The 17,969-nt window shown below is 35.6% G+C and overlaps 1 protein-coding gene across 2 annotated transcripts in view; it reads left to right on the top strand.

Moving 5' to 3' along the window:
- The window catches only part of BMPR1A (bone morphogenetic protein receptor type 1A), a 139,877-nt gene extending 123,964 nt beyond the window's left edge, over window positions 1–15,913 (top strand). For both annotated transcript variants that reach the window (XM_061179813.1, XM_061179800.1), the window contains 6 exons: window positions 3,300–3,444; window positions 7,576–7,768; window positions 10,173–10,470; window positions 12,100–12,275; window positions 13,295–13,425; window positions 13,513–15,913. In XM_061179813.1, the coding sequence (XP_061035796.1) occupies window positions 3,300–3,444; window positions 7,576–7,768; window positions 10,173–10,470; window positions 12,100–12,275; window positions 13,295–13,425; window positions 13,513–13,638 (1,069 nt within the window). In that variant the 3' untranslated portion in view covers window positions 13,639–15,913. The remainder of the gene's footprint in view (window positions 1–3,299; window positions 3,445–7,575; window positions 7,769–10,172; window positions 10,471–12,099; window positions 12,276–13,294; window positions 13,426–13,512) is intronic.
- Window positions 15,914–17,969: the final 2,056 nt, after the last annotated feature.

Raw genomic sequence — 17,969 nt, 5'->3', positions numbered from 1 at the left:
AGAGAAATACATATGGCTCTTTTTATATATATATAAATTTATTTATTTATTTATTTATTTTTGGCTGTGTTGGGTCTTCGTTTCTGTGCACAGGCTTCCTCTAGTTGCGGCGAGCGGGGGCTACTCTTAATCGCGGTGCACAGGCTTCTCATTGTTGTGGCTTCTCTTGTTGTGGAGCACAGGCTCTACACCCGCAGGCTCAGTAGTTGTGGCTCACGGGTTTAGTTGCTCCGCGGCATGTGGGATCTTCCCAGACCAGGGCTCGAACCCGTGTCCTCTGCATTGGCAGGCAGATTCTTAACCACTGCGCCACCAGGGAAGCCCCATATGGCTCTTAAAAGAAAAATAAAAAGATGACTCAAGAGTACTCACAATATGAAAAATATAAATTAGAATCATACTGAGATATTTTTTAGCCATTATACTGGTAAAGATTCAAATGTTTGATAATAGGCTTTTTAGATAAAGAAGTAGATTGAGCATACTTACTTTTGTTGCCCCCCACTAAAACAGCAATAAAGAGTTTTTAACTTTTTTGTCCAGCTACGACAAGGAGACAAGATGACAGCAAAAAGCTGTGGAACTGTGAAGCTTATGGATGAGTAGTGACTTTGTAGACCTAAGAAATCTGAATCCCAGGCTAGAAAATGAGAAAGACAAACAGCAACCAGTTTATACTATAAAATTCCCCAAGAAGCTCAAGAATTGGCAGTAGCAGTTATCTATGGTAGTGAAGTTGAGGGAGGCAGTAAAACCAAGAGGATTGCTTGAAAGTCTGTTTTTAGAAAGTCAGATGCTGTATTAGTTGTGCAATACTGCATTAAGAAATCACTCCCAAACTTAGTGGCTTGAAACAGCAGTTATTATCTCTCACTGTTTCTGTGGGTCAGGACTTCAGGAGTGATTTGACTGGGTGGCTCAGATGTCAGCAGAGGCTGCGCTCACCTGGAGGCTTGAGTGGAGCTGGTAGATCCCCTTCCAAGATAGCTCACTTCCGAGGATCACAAGTTGGCAGGAGACCTTAGTTGCTCTGATGTGAGCCTCTCTACTGAGCTGCCTGCATGAGCTTCCTCACAGCATGAAGACTGGCTCCCCCTGCACCCCACATGGAGTGAGTGATCCAGGAGACCAAGGTGGAAACTGCAGTGCTGTTCATGATCTAGACTCAGAAATGACACCATCACTTCTGCCGTATTCTGCTGGTCACAGAGATCAGCCCTGCTTTGTGGAAGGGAAGTAAACAAGGACAGGCATACCAGGAGTTGAGGAATTTTGTGGGCCATTTTGGATGCCAAGTACCACAGATGTTGAGATCTCTACTCTTATTCTGAATAATGATGTGACTTTCCACCATCTCTCTAACAGAAGGCTAGAAGTGTAGTCTCTGAAAAGAACAAAAATGTTCTCAGCTATGGTATCCCGTTATTGAGGGTGAGGTATTATAATAAAAATAAGGAGGTAAAGTGAATATTTACATACTAATTTGTGGGCCCCCCTACCCTCCAGAACCCTGCTAACCAAGCATGTTCCCTCTAGATAACATATAAGAAGATTGTTCTTGGGGAAAATCCATCTAGCCCAAGAAAAAAGACCTGAGTATTCTGTCTCTAGTAAGTCCAGTGAAATGGCCCAAGCAGATTGTCTTACAGTGAAACCTGTAATCAGTAAGCCCCAGTCGCATACTAATAGCTGCCAATCAGCCAGTGAAGGGCACTGATCCCTGAGAAACAGGAAACAAATGAGGTGAGTCTTGTGATTGCCCAGCTTACTCCCTGAAGAGAGTTTCTGGCTGCGGGACACAGGAAGAACTCAGGTGTAGCCCAGCAGACACCGAATCGAGGAGATACAGCTGAGAGTCTGGGGAGAGAGCAGCAGCTATAGTTCATAGGTACAGAGTACTGGAAAGGAGAGTTTCACAGAGAAAGAACTCCAGACATCTTCAGAACATTCCCATAGAATATTCAGCTGAATCTTGATGAGTGTGTTCAAGTGAGGAAACCACCTAAGGCTGGGAAAGAACGGCTGAAAAGATTGAAGGAAACAGTATTCAGTGCTCACACAAGGCTGGGGATAGTATCTGTTCCCACCAGCTATGTGACTTGAAAACCTCATAATTCATGGGGTTTTGGTTATAGTACTCAGAAGGGTCTTGCCTCAGTATTGGAGAATAATTAGCCAGCTGTCTGACTTGGGACAAATGATGAGCCTCTGGGCCATGGTTTCCTCTTTTGTAAAATGGAAACAATAGTACTTACCTCTTAGGAGTTTAACAAAGATGAAGTAAGTCATAGAACAGTGCCTGACACACACTCAGCATCAATAAAAATGAGCTATTGTTTTTTTAACATGTATCAACATGGGTAAATATGTAATACATAAGGAGTTTTTTAAAGCATGATGTAAAATATTAATACAACATATGCCATTTGTGTCCAGAGGAACGATGTTGTTTATGAGTATATACTTTTATGGTAAAGGTATAAATACATAGATAGGAAGGATATAACCACCTTCAGGATAGTGTTTGTCTCTTAGGAGTAAATGAGGGAAATGGAATTATGAGGGAAATGGCTGCAGCTGCAAATATTTTAATGTTTATTTATTTAAAATATATCTAAAATAAACATAGCATAATGTCAATATTTATTAAATTTAAATGGTTTACACATGGGTGCCAAATAAATTAATCTCTACCTTCCTACATGTTTGAAACATTTCATAATTTGAAATTTTTAAAAAAGCCTTTGAAAATATTAGAATGAATTAAGAGAACTTGTTTGATTTCTTTTCCATAAACTCTTTTTCCCTTTTTTAAAATGGAAGTATATTTATTGTTCATTTTGATACAAAACTACATGCTTATAAATTCAGATGAAAATACATATGTAAAGTAGAAAGTAAATATTCCTACCTTCCCAGCAATAACTATTATATACAACTTGATATATTTCTGATATATTTCTGATCCTTTTAGACAAGTATAGATACATATAATTTTAAAATGTTTATAGCTAGGATCATACTTTACATGCTGTTTTTTAATCTGTTTTTTTCACTTGCCAGTGTACCATGGACGTCTTTCCATTTTAAAACAGTATATAGCTAGCTCTCTACCTCATAAACTCCATTTCTGGACATTATTTTAACAGAGGATATATTTTTCTATGATAAGACTAATTTGGATATGAACCCATGTGATGAAGGAAGGATGATAGTGTCAACAACCTCAAGATTTTTCTTACCTTAGAATTTTATAGTTTTAGAATGTTAATGTAGATTATTTTCTGCTTTTTTAAAAGACATTATTGCAAGAGCATCTCAAGCAGACGCCGTTACAATCGTGACTTGGAACAGGATGAAGCATTTATTCCAGTTGGGGAATCATTAAAAGACCTTATTGACCAGTCACAAAGTTCTGGTAGTGGATCTGGACTACCCTTATTGGTAAGCTGAAATGTCATATAAACATGAATGGTTTATTAATACAGAATGTGTTGTCATATGATGGTAGACAGCATAATAATTACCTATTAGGGGACTTTACTAGACACACTTTTTTCCCTTATTGAGAAAAATGGTTACAGTAATGCAAGATGAAATTAGTTAAAATAAGAAATATGAAATAAGAAAAATTGAATAGACAAGTAAGGTAGAGTCACAAGCAAGGTTAAGAGAGAAAATGTGGTCATGAAGTGCTATGTAAGTGTTAGCTTAGCATTAGCTCACAGGTTTTTAACAGCCAACTTGAGGAATCAAGTGTAAAATACCTTGCATCTGTAAGGTTAAACTGATTGGTTGGGAGAAGTAGAACTATTTCAGATTCTGAAATCAAAAGGAAGTTACTCCCACAGATCATCTTCATAGAGAGGATACTTCCCTCAATATAATACTATATTACTGAAACACAATTCATAAAAATGATGTTAAAGCGAGTTGTAAATAATTCTAAGAGAATTATATGTATAGAAATATTCAGACTTAGGGGTCAAGGGGACCCTTATAATAAATACTAGATATCTAGATAGATTTTAAATTCTGTGTTTAGTTGGTTTGTTTAAAGTAAATACATTGATCTCTAATTATAAAATTCATTGAATCAGGTAATTCTGTAATTGAATTGGAAAGGACAGTGCGGACAACATGATTGTCTACATAGAAAATCTCAAAGATGATAACATAAAGCTCAACAACCAATAAGTGAGTTTATCAAGGTCATTGTACAAAAATCATTGAATTTATGTACAATGGCTATAAACAATTAGGGATTAAAATTTTAAAAGCACTATCATTTAAAATAGCGTCAAAAACATGAAATATTTTGGAATAAACTTAAAACTTATATAAGACCTGTACACTTAAAATCAGAAAACATTGCCAAAAGAAATGAACAAGACCCTTAATAAGCGTTAAGGTTTTTAACCTGTTTTTGAATCAGAAGACTCAGTATTAAGATTTCAGTTATCCTAAAATTGATTTATATTTTCAATTCAATCCAAATCAAAATCAGAGCAAACTTTTGTAGAAATTGATGAGCTTATTCTAACAATTATTTGGAAATGCAGAGGACCTAGAAGAGCCAAAACAATATTGAAAAAGAAGAATAAAGAGGATTCACTACCTGATTTCTGGGCTTATTGTACAGCTACAGTAGTCAACACTGTGTGATCCTGGTATGAGGATAGGTATGTACATCAGTGGAACAGAATAGAGTCTAGAAATGGACGCACACATGTGTGATCAATTGATTTGGATGCCAGAGTAATTCAGTGGGGAAAAGAGTCCATTTAACAAATGGTGCAGGAAAAATTGGGCATCCATTTGACAAAAGGTGAATCTTGACCCTTATCTCGCTCCATATACAAAATTACCTTGAAATGGATCATAGACCTAAATGTAAAAATTAAAGTATAAAACCTTTAAAAGAAAATGTTTTAGAAAATTATTGTGACCTTGAGTAAAGATTTCTTAGGACACAAAAGGCAAGAGTCATTTTTAAAAATGATAAATTGGCCTTTCTTAAAATTTAAAACTTTTCCTATTCAGAAGACACTGTTAAGAAAGTGAAAAAACAAGTCACAGACTGGCAAAGGAGTTCTGATAAAGAATTTGTGTTGCAGAATATATGAAGAATTTTTACAACTCAGTAATGAGACAACCCAATTTTTTAAAAATGGACAAACGATTTGAACAGACACTTGCCCAGAGAAGATATAAGAATGGCAGATAAGCACATGAAAAGATGCTCAGCATCATCAGGGAAATGCAGATTAAACACAGTGAGATACTACACATTCACTAGTATGGCAAAAACTGAGAATATTAAGTGTGGAAAAGAATATAAATCAGGGCTTCCCTGGTGGCACAGTGGTTAAGAGTCCTCCTGCCGATGCAGAGGACACGGGTTCGAGCCCTGGTCTGGGAAGATCCCACATGCCTCGGAGCACCTAAGCCCGTGCACTGCAACTACTGAGCCTGCGCTCTAGAGCCCGCGAGCCACAACTACTGATCCCGTGTGCCACAACTACTGAAGGCCGCGTGCCTAGAGCCCGTAATCCACAACAAGAGAAGCCACCGCAATGAGAAGCCCGCGCACCGCAACGAAGAGTAACCCCCGCTCGCCGCAACTAGAGAAAAGCCCGCGTGCAGCAACAAAGACCCAACGCAGACATAAATAAATAAATAAATAAAATCAACTGGAAATCTCATACATTGCTGATTGAAATGCAAAATACAGCTACTTTGGGAAACAGGTTGATAGCTGACTAAAATGTTAAGCATATATTTTTTATACAATGAAGCAGTCCTTCTGCTAATTGTTTACAGAAGGAATATGCAAACATGTCCATACAAAGACTGACTGTGAATGTTCATAGCAGCTTTATTCATAATAAATTGTAAACAACCCAAAAGTCCATCAGTTGGTAAATGGATAAACAAATTGTGGTACATTCATTGAGTAGAATACTGCTTGTCAGTAAAATGGAACAAACTACTGATGCATGCAATAGCAACACAGGTAAATTTCAAAGTATTTTATGCTGAATGAAAGAAGCTAGATACAGAGGCTGCCTATTGTATGTTTCCATTTATGTCATGTTCAAAACTGTAGGGAAAGAAAAGAGATCAGTCATGCCAGGGACTCAAGGTAGGTGGGGAGGTGATTGACTTTCAAGCAGTAAAGGGAACTTTTTTGGGTTATAGAAATGTTCTGTATCTTAATTGTGATGTTGGTGGTTACATAACTGTATACATTTGTCAAAACACAGTTGTCGAAAAGAGTGCATTTTAGTATATGTAAATTAGACCTCGATAATTCTGGCTTTCTAAAACGAAATCACAAAAGGATTTTGTAATAAGTGATACATAAAGTACGTCAGTTTAGATGCTCATAAAATCTAGCCCATTTTAGCTAAATTTCTAACCAGGACCTTAGTGTTGTTTTTTTAATTTAGAATGGCTGCTAATGCTTCTGAAAATGAAAGGTAGCAATTTACCTGCCTGTTTCATCCAACAAATATTAATGAAAGCAATATTGTACTTCAAGTATTGTCCTAAATAAATATCTGTATTCTGTGAGTAGTGGGAGATGGAATTCAAACAAATATGTATATAAATAATAATAAAATTGTAATTGTGATAAGTGCAGCAACTGAGAAATATGTATGTGCTATGAAGGTGTTTAAGAGAGAAACAACACTCTTAAGTAAAGGGAACTGCACATGCAAAAAGATTGAGACAGGAATGAGCTTGAGTGAATTCTAAAAATTGAAACAAGGTAAATAAGAGGGGTGAGGGTAGGGGATTAGAGTCAATGATCAGGCAGGAGAGTTAGGCAGGGACCAGATCATGTAAGGTCTTACAGACTGAGTTGAGTATTTTTAACTGTCATTTAGATTTTGCTACATGATAAACCACCCCAAAGCTTAGTGGCTTGAAACAACAAACATTTGTTATTTTTCATGATTCTGTGGGTCTTCTGGGCAGTTCTTTTTCTGAATTTGCTCAGCTAGAGCCAAATGGTATAGTTTATGTACATGGCCAACAGTTGGTACGGTTTTGCTCATTTTGGTCACAGGAATGGCAGGAAAGGGCAAGCCCCAGTGCACAAAGACTTTTCACTTGTTTTACAATTGCTGTTGTTCTTTTGCCCAAAGCAAGTCATGTAGCCAAGCCCAGAGTCTGTGGAGGAGACTACCCAAGGGTGTGTGTACTGGGAGGGGAATTATATAGTCCATTTTTGCAAACAATCTGCCACATTGACTAACCTGTTATTTTGTGATTTTAGAATATATTGTACATTGTTTCATCTCCTTTTGAATACAGTACAGTCCTCCCTCAGGATCAACCTCAGGGGTTGGTTCCAGGACCCCTTGCAGATACAAAAATGTACAGATGCTCAGGTCCCTTACAGTCGGCCTTCCACATCCAAGGATGCGGAACGGATATGGAGGCTACTGTATATATGTTAATCTTGGAGTTGGTTGGTTGTATATACCATCCTTTTTGATGGGATGGCCTATTAAACCACTTTCTCAATCTTAATATGTTCTTCTCATTTTACTTTTTTCTATGAAGGTTCAGCGAACTATTGCCAAACAGATTCAGATGGTTCGGCAAGTTGGTAAAGGCCGATATGGAGAAGTGTGGATGGGTAAATGGCGTGGTGAGAAGGTGGCAGTCAAAGTGTTTTTTACCACTGAAGAAGCTAGCTGGTTTCGAGAAACGGAAATCTATCAAACTGTGCTAATGCGTCATGAAAACATACTCGGTGAGTACACGTTTGATTTTAGTCAGTTCCATATTCTTCAAGGTTAGTGGGATGCCGGTGGAAGCCTGGCACATGGGCTTTGAAAACATATGTGAGTTCAGTTGTGTGCATTTGGCTAAAGGAAATCTAGTGGAATATACAGTTTAAATACAACCCAGTCCTGAATGGCAACCAACCACTTTCCAGACATGGCTCGGAGATATTTTGGGGTTGGGTTCCAGACCACTGCAATAAAGCAAATATCACAATAAAGCAAGTCCCACAAATATTTTGGTTTCCAAGTGCATATAAAAGTTATGTTTATGCTGTACTGTAGTCTATTAAGTGTGCAGTAGCATTATGTCTAGTAAACAATGTACATACCTTAATTTAAAAATACTTTACTGCTAAAAAATGCCAAACAATTACAATAGTAACATCAAAGACCACTGATCACAGATCACCATAACAAATGTAATAATAATGAAAAAGTTTGAAGGTTTGTGAGAATTACCAAAACATAGCACATGAAGTGAGCAAATGCTGTTTGAAAAACGGCTCCTATAGACTTCTGGCAGGAGTTGCCACAGACTTTCAATTTGTTAAAAACACAGTATCTGTGAAGCTCAATTAAACAAGGTATGTCTATATTTACTACCCAGCTGAGGAGAAACAGCAGTGAGTTTCAAAGTGGAAGTAATATAGTTTATTGGACTTACTCATATAGTAACAAAAAAACAAGTCTTTTAAAGGTAATTTAAGCAATTTTCTAGGGTAACTTGAACTATATGTACCTTTGCCTGTTGCAAATTAAATCACCCCCCTCCCTCATAAGATGTAGCTTCATTTATTATGTTCTGTGCTTAGTAGGTCTCTCTCCTCACCCTGATTTACACAGTAGCAAAATGACCTAGGTATGATCTGATCAGTAGGGTGCATAAACTCATCTACCTTCCCTGACTTTCTATTCAGGTACTATTTCCTTGCCCTTTAATTTAGAGAGTGCATAGCATGTTGCTAAGAGTATAGTTTCCTATACTAATTATATTAGTTTCCTAGGACTGTCCGTAACAGAGTACCACAAACTAGGTGGCTTAAAACAATAGAAACTTAATTCTCTCAGCGTTATGGAGGCCAGAAGTTTAAAATCAAGGTGTTGGCAGGGCCATGCTCTCTGAAGGCTTTAGGGGAGGACCCTTCCTTGCCTCTTCCAGATTCTGGTGATTGCCAACTATCTTCGGCACTCCTTGGCTTGGGAGACCACACTCCTATCTCTGTCTTTGTTGGCACATGGCCTTCTTCCTGTGTGTCTGTATCCATATTTCCCTCTTTCTATAAGGATACCAGTCATGGATTTAGGGCCCACTCTAACCTAGTATCACCTCATCTAAACTTGATTATATCTACAAAGACCTTGTTTCCAAATAAGGTCACATTTATAGGTACCAGGTGGACATGAATGAGGCGGGGGAACATTATTCAACTCAGCACTCACCTTTTTCTGAAGAGAGGGAGGAGAAGAGAAAGGAGAAAGAAAGGAAGCCAGTATTGTGAACTTGCTTGTCAGTGAGCCAGGCTGAAAAGGCGAATGTGATAAGGCATTGATGGGCAAGTGGGAGTTGGCTTAGTTAGAAGCGAACTCTTAGTTGAACATATTTAACTTTATTATTATTTTTTTAAATTTTATTTTTATTTTTATTTTATTTATTTTTGGCTGTGTTGGGTCTTCGTTGCTGCACGCGGGCTTTCTCTAGTTGCGGTGAGCGGGGGCTACTCTTTATTGCAGTATGCGGGCTTCTCATTGCAGTGGCTTCTCTTGTTGCAGAGCATGGGCTCTAGGCACGCGGGCTTCAGTACTTGTGGCGCGTGGGGTTCAGTAGTTGTGGCTCGCCGGCTCTAGAGCACAGGCTCAGTAGTTATGGCGCACGGGCTTAGATGCTCCGAGGCATGTGGGATCTTCCCGGACCAGGGATCAAACCCCTGCCCCCTGCATTGGCAGGTGGATTCTTAACCACTGCACCACCAGGGAAGCCCTAACTTTATTATTTTAATGGGTCCACTTTTCAGTTTGAAATGAAGAGCCTTTTCCACATTCCTTCTTTATAGTTCTTCATACTTACAGAATCATGTAGATTAATAACATTTCCCAAGGTTATTATATATGTGATCTTTTTCTTAGCCATATTATTATCATTTTTATGATTATCATTAAGATTACTTTAAATTAATTACAAAAGTATAGACTTTTATATGTAAATGACAGAAATAAAACTTTTGGTAACATAGTCAAGAGATTTTGTCAGGCAAGTTAAATTTTTATTACCTGTAGATTATACCTAAGTTATTCTCAATATCCTAAATGAGCATTCATTATTCTTCCTAGCCACGTCTGATAACTAACCTTTTAAATTCATTAATTGAACAGGTTTTATAGCAGCAGATATTAAAGGTACAGGTTCCTGGACTCAGCTCTATTTGATTACCGATTACCATGAAAACGGATCCCTCTATGATTTCCTGAAATGTGCTACACTAGACACCAGAGCCCTGCTTAAGCTGGCTTACTCAGCTGCCTGTGGTCTGTGCCATCTCCACACAGAAATTTATGGCACTCAAGGAAAGCCTGCAATTGCTCATCGCGACCTCAAGAGCAAAAACATCCTCATCAAGAAAAATGGAAGTTGCTGTATTGCTGACCTGGGCCTTGCTGTTAAATTCAACAGGTGAGTGGTTCTTTACCTACTGTTTTGAAATTATTGTAATCTCCTAAAGATATTTACCTGTTTGTGTTTGTATTCAGGACAGTGGATTTCCAAACATGTATCTGTGCTTATATAATTATATAAATTGGGTTTTGGGGGGTTTTTGTCTTCGTGTTTTGTTGTCATTGAGTTTTCTGTTTTTAACAAAAATGACATCCTACTCTACATAATTCTTGATTTCCTACTTTTTATTGTCTTAGACATCCTTCCGTTTCAGTATATATAGATCTACTTCCTTCTTTTTAACAGTGTTAAGGAAAGTTTTCCATTTTATAGATGTACTATAATTTATTTCATCTGTGACCCAACTGATGAGCATTAAAGTTGCCTCCAGTTTATCTCTCTTATTTTAAAAATGCTTTAATGAATATTGTATTTTATCCATATATAATATCCTTGAATACTTGTACAAGTATTTCTTCATGATGGATTGCTAGAGAAGGGGCTAGACAGAGAGTATGTACATATTAAGTTATATTAATAGTATGTTGTAGGTTATCCCTTTAGAAAGCTTGCATCAGTTTACACTCCCATAAACAAGGTATAAGTACGCCATTTCTTCATCACTACTTGATGTTGTCAACATTTTTAAACAATGAGAATATCAGATTTTTAGAAAACTATTTAGATTGTTTTAATGTTATAAGTCTGGAATACAGCAGCCATTTCACATTTCAAAACTCATTTCAGGCCATAAAATAGAAGTACTAGTCCATAATAAAGCAAACGTTAAAAAATTTTAATCTTCTTCCATCATTTTTACAGTATTCTAATCCGGTTGTTTTTATCAGTGGAGTGTTTATTGGCTCAGATATTCATCAGATGCTAATTTAAGAAAATATAAAATACATTATATTAATCTCTGCCTCAGAGTAGTTTTCAGAACCTAATAGATCTGGGGACCTAAAAACAAATCATTCTTGTCTTCTAACTCTAAAATTTACTCCAAAAATTGAAAAAAATAATAAACATCATTTCAATATGATTATGTAAACATTACTCACAATAGAACTAAGTTGGTTGGACCCATAAAGAAAAAAAATGTAATCCTAAATCACAAAGGATCACATGAGAATGATAAAAGCAAATGATTCAATTAATTTTCACATTCACTTGTTCTGGGATATAATTATGTACCACTTTTTTTATATTCAGTATTGTTCTCTTTCTTAGAGAGGCACAAAACTTGTTTGGTGACAAAACTTGACCTGAACTGATGTGAGGTATTTACTGTCTTTATTTATCCAGCTTAGTATGAATATTCATACTTAGTTTTTCACTGTGTACTTACTAATGGTTTTGATTGAGTACTGCTGCAGACCCTGCTGGAGATTTATATAATATATAGCATATATTTAAAGGGTATATTACTTTTTTAAATCTGAAAGATGCTAAATTTCAAAATACATCTGACCCCAAGGATTTCTGATAAGGGAATATAGACATATTAGATAGATAGATAGATCTTTATTTTATTTTGTTATATATATACAAAGAGAGACCCTGACTTTTACAATATGCGACAAAAATAGATGAGAAACGATTTTGTTCTTGGCCCTCAACCTGGACGTTGTCTGTCTTCTGTTTCAGTGATACAAATGAAGTTGATGTACCTTTGAATACTAGGGTGGGTACCAAACGCTACATGGCTCCAGAAGTGCTAGATGAAAGCCTGAATAAAAACCATTTCCAGCCCTACATAATGGCTGACATCTATAGCTTTGGCCTGATTATTTGGGAAATGGCTCGTCGTTGTATCACAGGAGGTAGGAGTTTAGGTAGCATGTTTCTGGTTATGTTTGTATACTCATCATTCAAAAAATAACACCTCCAGTTGTATAATTTAGATGTCGTGTGTGTCAGGGATCCCCAGGACCACTCCCCGGTTCTGTGATTTCATTAGGACTCCCAGGACTCAGCATATAGTTGTCTTCACAGCTAAAATTTGTTACACTGAAAGGCTACACATCAAAATTAGCAAAGGGAAAAGGTGCATGGGGCAGAAAGTTTAGAGGAAATCAGGTACAAGCTTCCAAAAGTCTTTTCCCAGTGGAGTCGCTCGGGATTTGCTTAAGTTACTCCAGCAATGAATTGTGATAATGTGTAAAATATTGTCATCCAGGGAAGTTCATTACAGATTTAGTACCCAAAGGTTTTTTTGGAGGCTGGTCACGTGGGCATCCTCTGCCTAGTATGTATCAAAATTCCAAACTCCTAGAAAGAAAGCCAGGTGTCCAGCATAAACCATATTGTTGGCACAAACAGTCTAGGAACAGTGACTCGCCTTTTCCTTTAGTTTTATATGAGTGTAGGGAGCTGTTTACCAGGCAAGTTCCCAGACACCAGTCAAGTGCCAGTCTTGCAAGCAGGCCTTTTAAGAATAGCAGTTTCAGGTCTGCTTTATTAACTCTTTTCTGCATATGTGTTGTCTTTCTACTGCAGAAAAAAAATAATTAAAAAAATTAAAACCTCGTTCATTAGTAGAAACAATTGTGTACATAAATAATTAGACTGAAAATTTAGGGTGAGTGGTTCACCTAGCTTATTTTAAGGGATATTGATATGTCCAATATGGACAGCTATGGTGGGGGTAGAGAAAATAATTAGACATTAGAAAAAGAGAACATACATTTACTGTTAAAAGTGAATCATCCACTCTGTAATCTTTTCTTCTTTATGGAGGGATTTGTTTCAGTTCCATAGTTCAGTAGGAGGTACTGAATGGATTGATGTATTTTGTCCAGCCACCGTTTTTGTGCCCACTATACTTTCTCACTCACTACAGGAATTGTAGAAGAGTATCAATTACCATATTATAACATGGTACCCAATGATCCATCATATGAAGATATGCGTGAGGTTGTGTGTGTCAAACGTTTGCGGCCAATTGTGTCTAATCGATGGAACAGTGATGAAGTAAGTGGAATTCAGTCCCCTTAGGAAGTGATTGCTGAGTGTTGCCAATGATATTTACCTACTCACTACATTCTCTTTACTTTTCAGTGTCTACGAGCAGTTTTGAAGCTAATGTCAGAATGCTGGGCTCACAATCCAGCCTCCAGACTTACAGCTCTGAGAATCAAGAAGACACTTGCCAAGATGGTTGAATCTCAAGATGTAAAGATTTGACAGACAAATAATCATGAGGAGAAATTCTAGACTGCAAGAACTGTTTTCACCCAAGGAACGGGTGGAATTAGAATAGAATAAGGATGTTAACTTGGTTCTCAGACTCTTTCCTCACTACACCTTCACAGGCTGCTAATATTAAACCTTTCAGTACTCTGTAGAATACAAGCTGGGAACTTCTTCTAAACACTTCATTCTTTATATATGGACAGCTTTATTATAAATGTGGTTTTTGATGCCTTTTTTTATTGGGTTTTTATGAACTGCATCAAGACTTCAATCCTGATTAATGTCTCCAGTCAAACTCTGGGTACTGAATTACCTGTTCATAAAATGGTGCTTTCTGTGAAAGCCTTAAGAAGATAAATGAATTCAGCAGAGATGGAGAAATATACACTTTTACCTTCTACCTGAGAAAATTTAATCTATTTGTATTCTACCTTTGTAAACAGCCTATGGATCATGATCTGTTTGGGATACTGCTTAGTTTATGATAGTTTGTCATGCCTTGATAATGGTATGTGTGTGTGTGTCTGTGTACATACATGCATACCAGAATTCCTCTGCTGCCATTTGAATTAGAAGAAAATAATTTATGAATGCACAGGAAGATATTGGTGGCTGTTGGTTTTGTGCTTTAAAAATGCATTATCTGACCAAGATTTGCCAATCACATAAAAGCCATTTACCTTGCAAGTGAGCTAGCTTCTCCACCAACTTTATTTTTTAACATTAAAGTTGATATAAAGGCCAAAAGGAGTTTAAAGTGTATGTAAATTTGGACTGTTTTCCTCCCACCACAAACTCTTTTTTTTTTTTTGTAATTATTATTTTTGTCATGAAAAGCATCCTATCCAAAGTTGGAACTTCCAATGCCATGAACCTTCTAAAGAAAACACTTCTTATTGAAGTGAATACTAATTACTGCATTTGATAGCAATGTAAGTGCCTGTAACCATGTTCTGTATTCTTTATTCTCAGTAACTTTTAAAAGGGAAGTTATTTATATTTTGTGTATAATATGCTTTACTTGCAAAACACCTGCTCCTTTACGACCATATTTTATATATGTACATACATTCATACTATAGAAACCAGCTCATGTGTACCTCATATCCCATCCTTAAGGGAAAACAAATTAAAAGATCATCAGAAAAAAAATGTTGTAAAGTAGAACTACATGTAAATTTTCAGAATTAATTCAAAGTAGTATATCAAGTCTAGGACTTTGTTTAAATATCAAGAACTAACCATAGGTATAGACTTTCATTAAGATGCCATCATCTCAATTCTCCTTTATGAAAGGATCCTCCAATTAGAAATTTCTGTCTCAGAGTTAATATACATTTGTCAACAAATGTTTTAGACATTTAAATCATTTGAGATTTTTGGTTTTATGACTTCTGTTCCGTAAGTTTGTGAAGACAGTGAAGAGTCAGGCAAAAAGTTCAATATCTAGTCAGTGCCTATATCTATACTATATAGCTGTTATTCAATAAAATGCTACATATTTTATGGATGCCTTGTTTCCCCAAGGAGTAATTCTGATCTACTTAAACTTACCATACTTCTGTAATGCCTTTTAAATATTAATGTCTTATTCTGAACAAACAACTCATGGGTGCATAAAGTGAGACAGTTTTCTTGAATATAGCATAAAATAAATGTGATTATATCGCAACATAGCTAAAACAATCTTTAAAGGGGAGGAATCAGAGCATGTATCCATCCATTGCCAAAAATGTGACTGACATTTAAGGATGAAATGCTTACATATTTGTCTATACATCAATCACAAATTTGAGACTTGCTTTAACAGTTTTGACCAAGTTTAATAATTTTCATCTAACATAACTAAAGCTTGAAGTGTTCATCAAGATAAGTAAATTTATATATTGATATATATAGTACCCAATAACTTCCTGTTTGAGAATGTTTTCCCCATCTCTGTACTGAGAAGTACAGGTATTTTTATCTAAATTTCCAAGTGATTTAAGAATACTTATGAGCTCTAATCTACTTAGTGTAAGGTTAACCTTGATTTATTTTTTATTTGATAAACTATAAATCTTGAAAATAATTTGTCGTCTTAATAATAAAGAAAAAAATGTAAGGAAAGGCAAACTCTATTCTTAGAAATGTTAGTATGTGGAAGCAGACAATTGCAGATAATATATAAGTACAAGAGCATTATAATGATTTTTTAAATTGATTTATTAAGTGATATCAAGAAACTTGTTCAATAAAAATATTTTCTAATATTACATGTTCTTTAAAAAGCAAATGATTCCATTTTTGAAATCCTAAAGTCGAAAAAAAGTTGCATGAAACCTATTTTTTTCTCTCCTTTTATTCTTACTCTTAAATTTCTAAGTTCATATTTAAATATTTAAAGAGTAAAAGAGAAAGTATTACATAGTACCATAAATAATAATTTGTAAAACCCTGGAAGCCATTATTTGGTCCTGCTTATAACTTAGCATCTTAAAAATGTGTAGCTTCTGTCTGTCATCCCTTTAACTAAAACATCAAAACAAACAAAAAACCAAAACTACCTGAATATAACAGAAGTTAATCCTCCCTCAAAGAAAATTCTCCTTATGAATCTTCTTTATACTGGTAAATATCAATATCTCTAGAATTAAAGGCATGCATGCTAGGAATTGGCTTCAGTGTGTCTATTCTAAGCTTTCCCTGTGCTTTCTTATTGGACAAGTTTCTGAAGCATAAAATTCGAATCTGGTTTCTCTGGAAATGTTTTCACAAAAGATATTTCAATCAACATTTTGTGTTGCCTTTCCAATTTCAGGAGTGTTTTTGAGCTTAGAAAGTGACCTATAGTTTTTGAAAATTATGTTTTCCCAGAATGTGCCAGATTTTTTATTTATTCACTCTAAAAAATATTCAGTACCTTTTTTTCCCCAGATGCTTTGCTTCTGTTTAGAACAAAAATGCAATACAGTGTTTAAAGAATCATGCATCTCTAAGTTGGCCCAAGAGCAAATTTGATATTGAATAATTTATTCCAGGCAAGATTTTATAAATTAAATTATTTATTTTTCTTTTCATACACGTTTTGAAATGTTTCTGAATATCTAAAATAATTTCAACAGCAGAAATACGAATTGATTTTTTTTTTTTTAAAGATTGTTGCAGCTCTTGTACTGTTTAGAAGTGGTAATATTTATTATTTGCTTGGGTCAGATGTTAAAATAGCAGTGTAGCAGTTCATCTTCTTGCCTCAGTGCTGTTATGAGAGTCACAGTGAAAACTGCAGAGAGCTGATACGTTCATAAAGAGCAGATTAAATCTAGGGCAGCATCACATGAAGCTATGTGTAATCATCCTATAAGGAAGGTATGTGAATACTGCTTTTGCAGAGGATTAAATATATTGTAATTTTAGCTTGTGCTCTGTACTATGCTTTCAATGGAATTATTTAAGCCCTTTTAGTGACTGTTGTCCTTGCCCATTTAAAAACTAAAATGTAGTATATATTGTGTAAAATGAAAGTACCATTATAGCTTAATTAGGAAAGATGTACATAGACACTGAAAGAAGGTTAAAAACAAGCAGTTTTATTATGCATTTGTAAAACACCAAAAACATAGATTCATCTTTGATATGTAACACACTAAATGTATTTTGTATAGCATCTGGTTTAAAAGGTGCCTTATTATTAAGTTTACCATTAATTGCTTTGTTCTATATATAGATTACATCCAGTGTATCATTTTTAAGTAAATAACCTTATTTTAGTATACTTTAGTGATGTGTTTTGTGATACTCTGCTTGGACTATATTGTGTATCAGAAGTCACGTATCCAGTGAAATTTTATGACAAATAAGTTAGTGTACATACAGATGTCCCTGAGATGTGCATTTCAGCCACCAGAAACCCAGTGTGGGACACAGGGCAGGTAAGTGGCCACACACTCTTTCCTTTGTGTAGATAGAGAACTTATAATAGTTATATAAGCCTATTATAGCCAAGGGTTATTTTCCTTTAAAAAAAAAAAAAGAATAAAACATTTTTTCTAATTCTAAAAATATGTACTCATTACAGAAATTTTGGAAAACATAGGAAAGAATAAAGAAGCAAATGAAATCATTCAAAATCCTATTGCCAGATAGTACAACTATTTACAGTTGAATGTTTCTTTTTGATCTTTTTTGCTGCTACATATTTTTTTTACAATGTTAAGATCATAGTATGTCATTATATATCCATTGAAAACATTTTTTTAAAAATTGACTACATAGCATTCCACTAAGTAGATGGAACAATTTATTTTTATAATTCCCTGTTGAATATTTGGGTTATTTTCATT

This window comes from Eubalaena glacialis, chromosome 1 (assembly GCF_028564815.1).
Source record: "Eubalaena glacialis isolate mEubGla1 chromosome 1, mEubGla1.1.hap2.+ XY, whole genome shotgun sequence".
In the NCBI taxonomy this organism is placed as follows: Eukaryota; Metazoa; Chordata; class Mammalia; order Artiodactyla; family Balaenidae; genus Eubalaena; species Eubalaena glacialis.
This window is presented reverse-complemented; position numbering and strand designations above follow the sequence as displayed.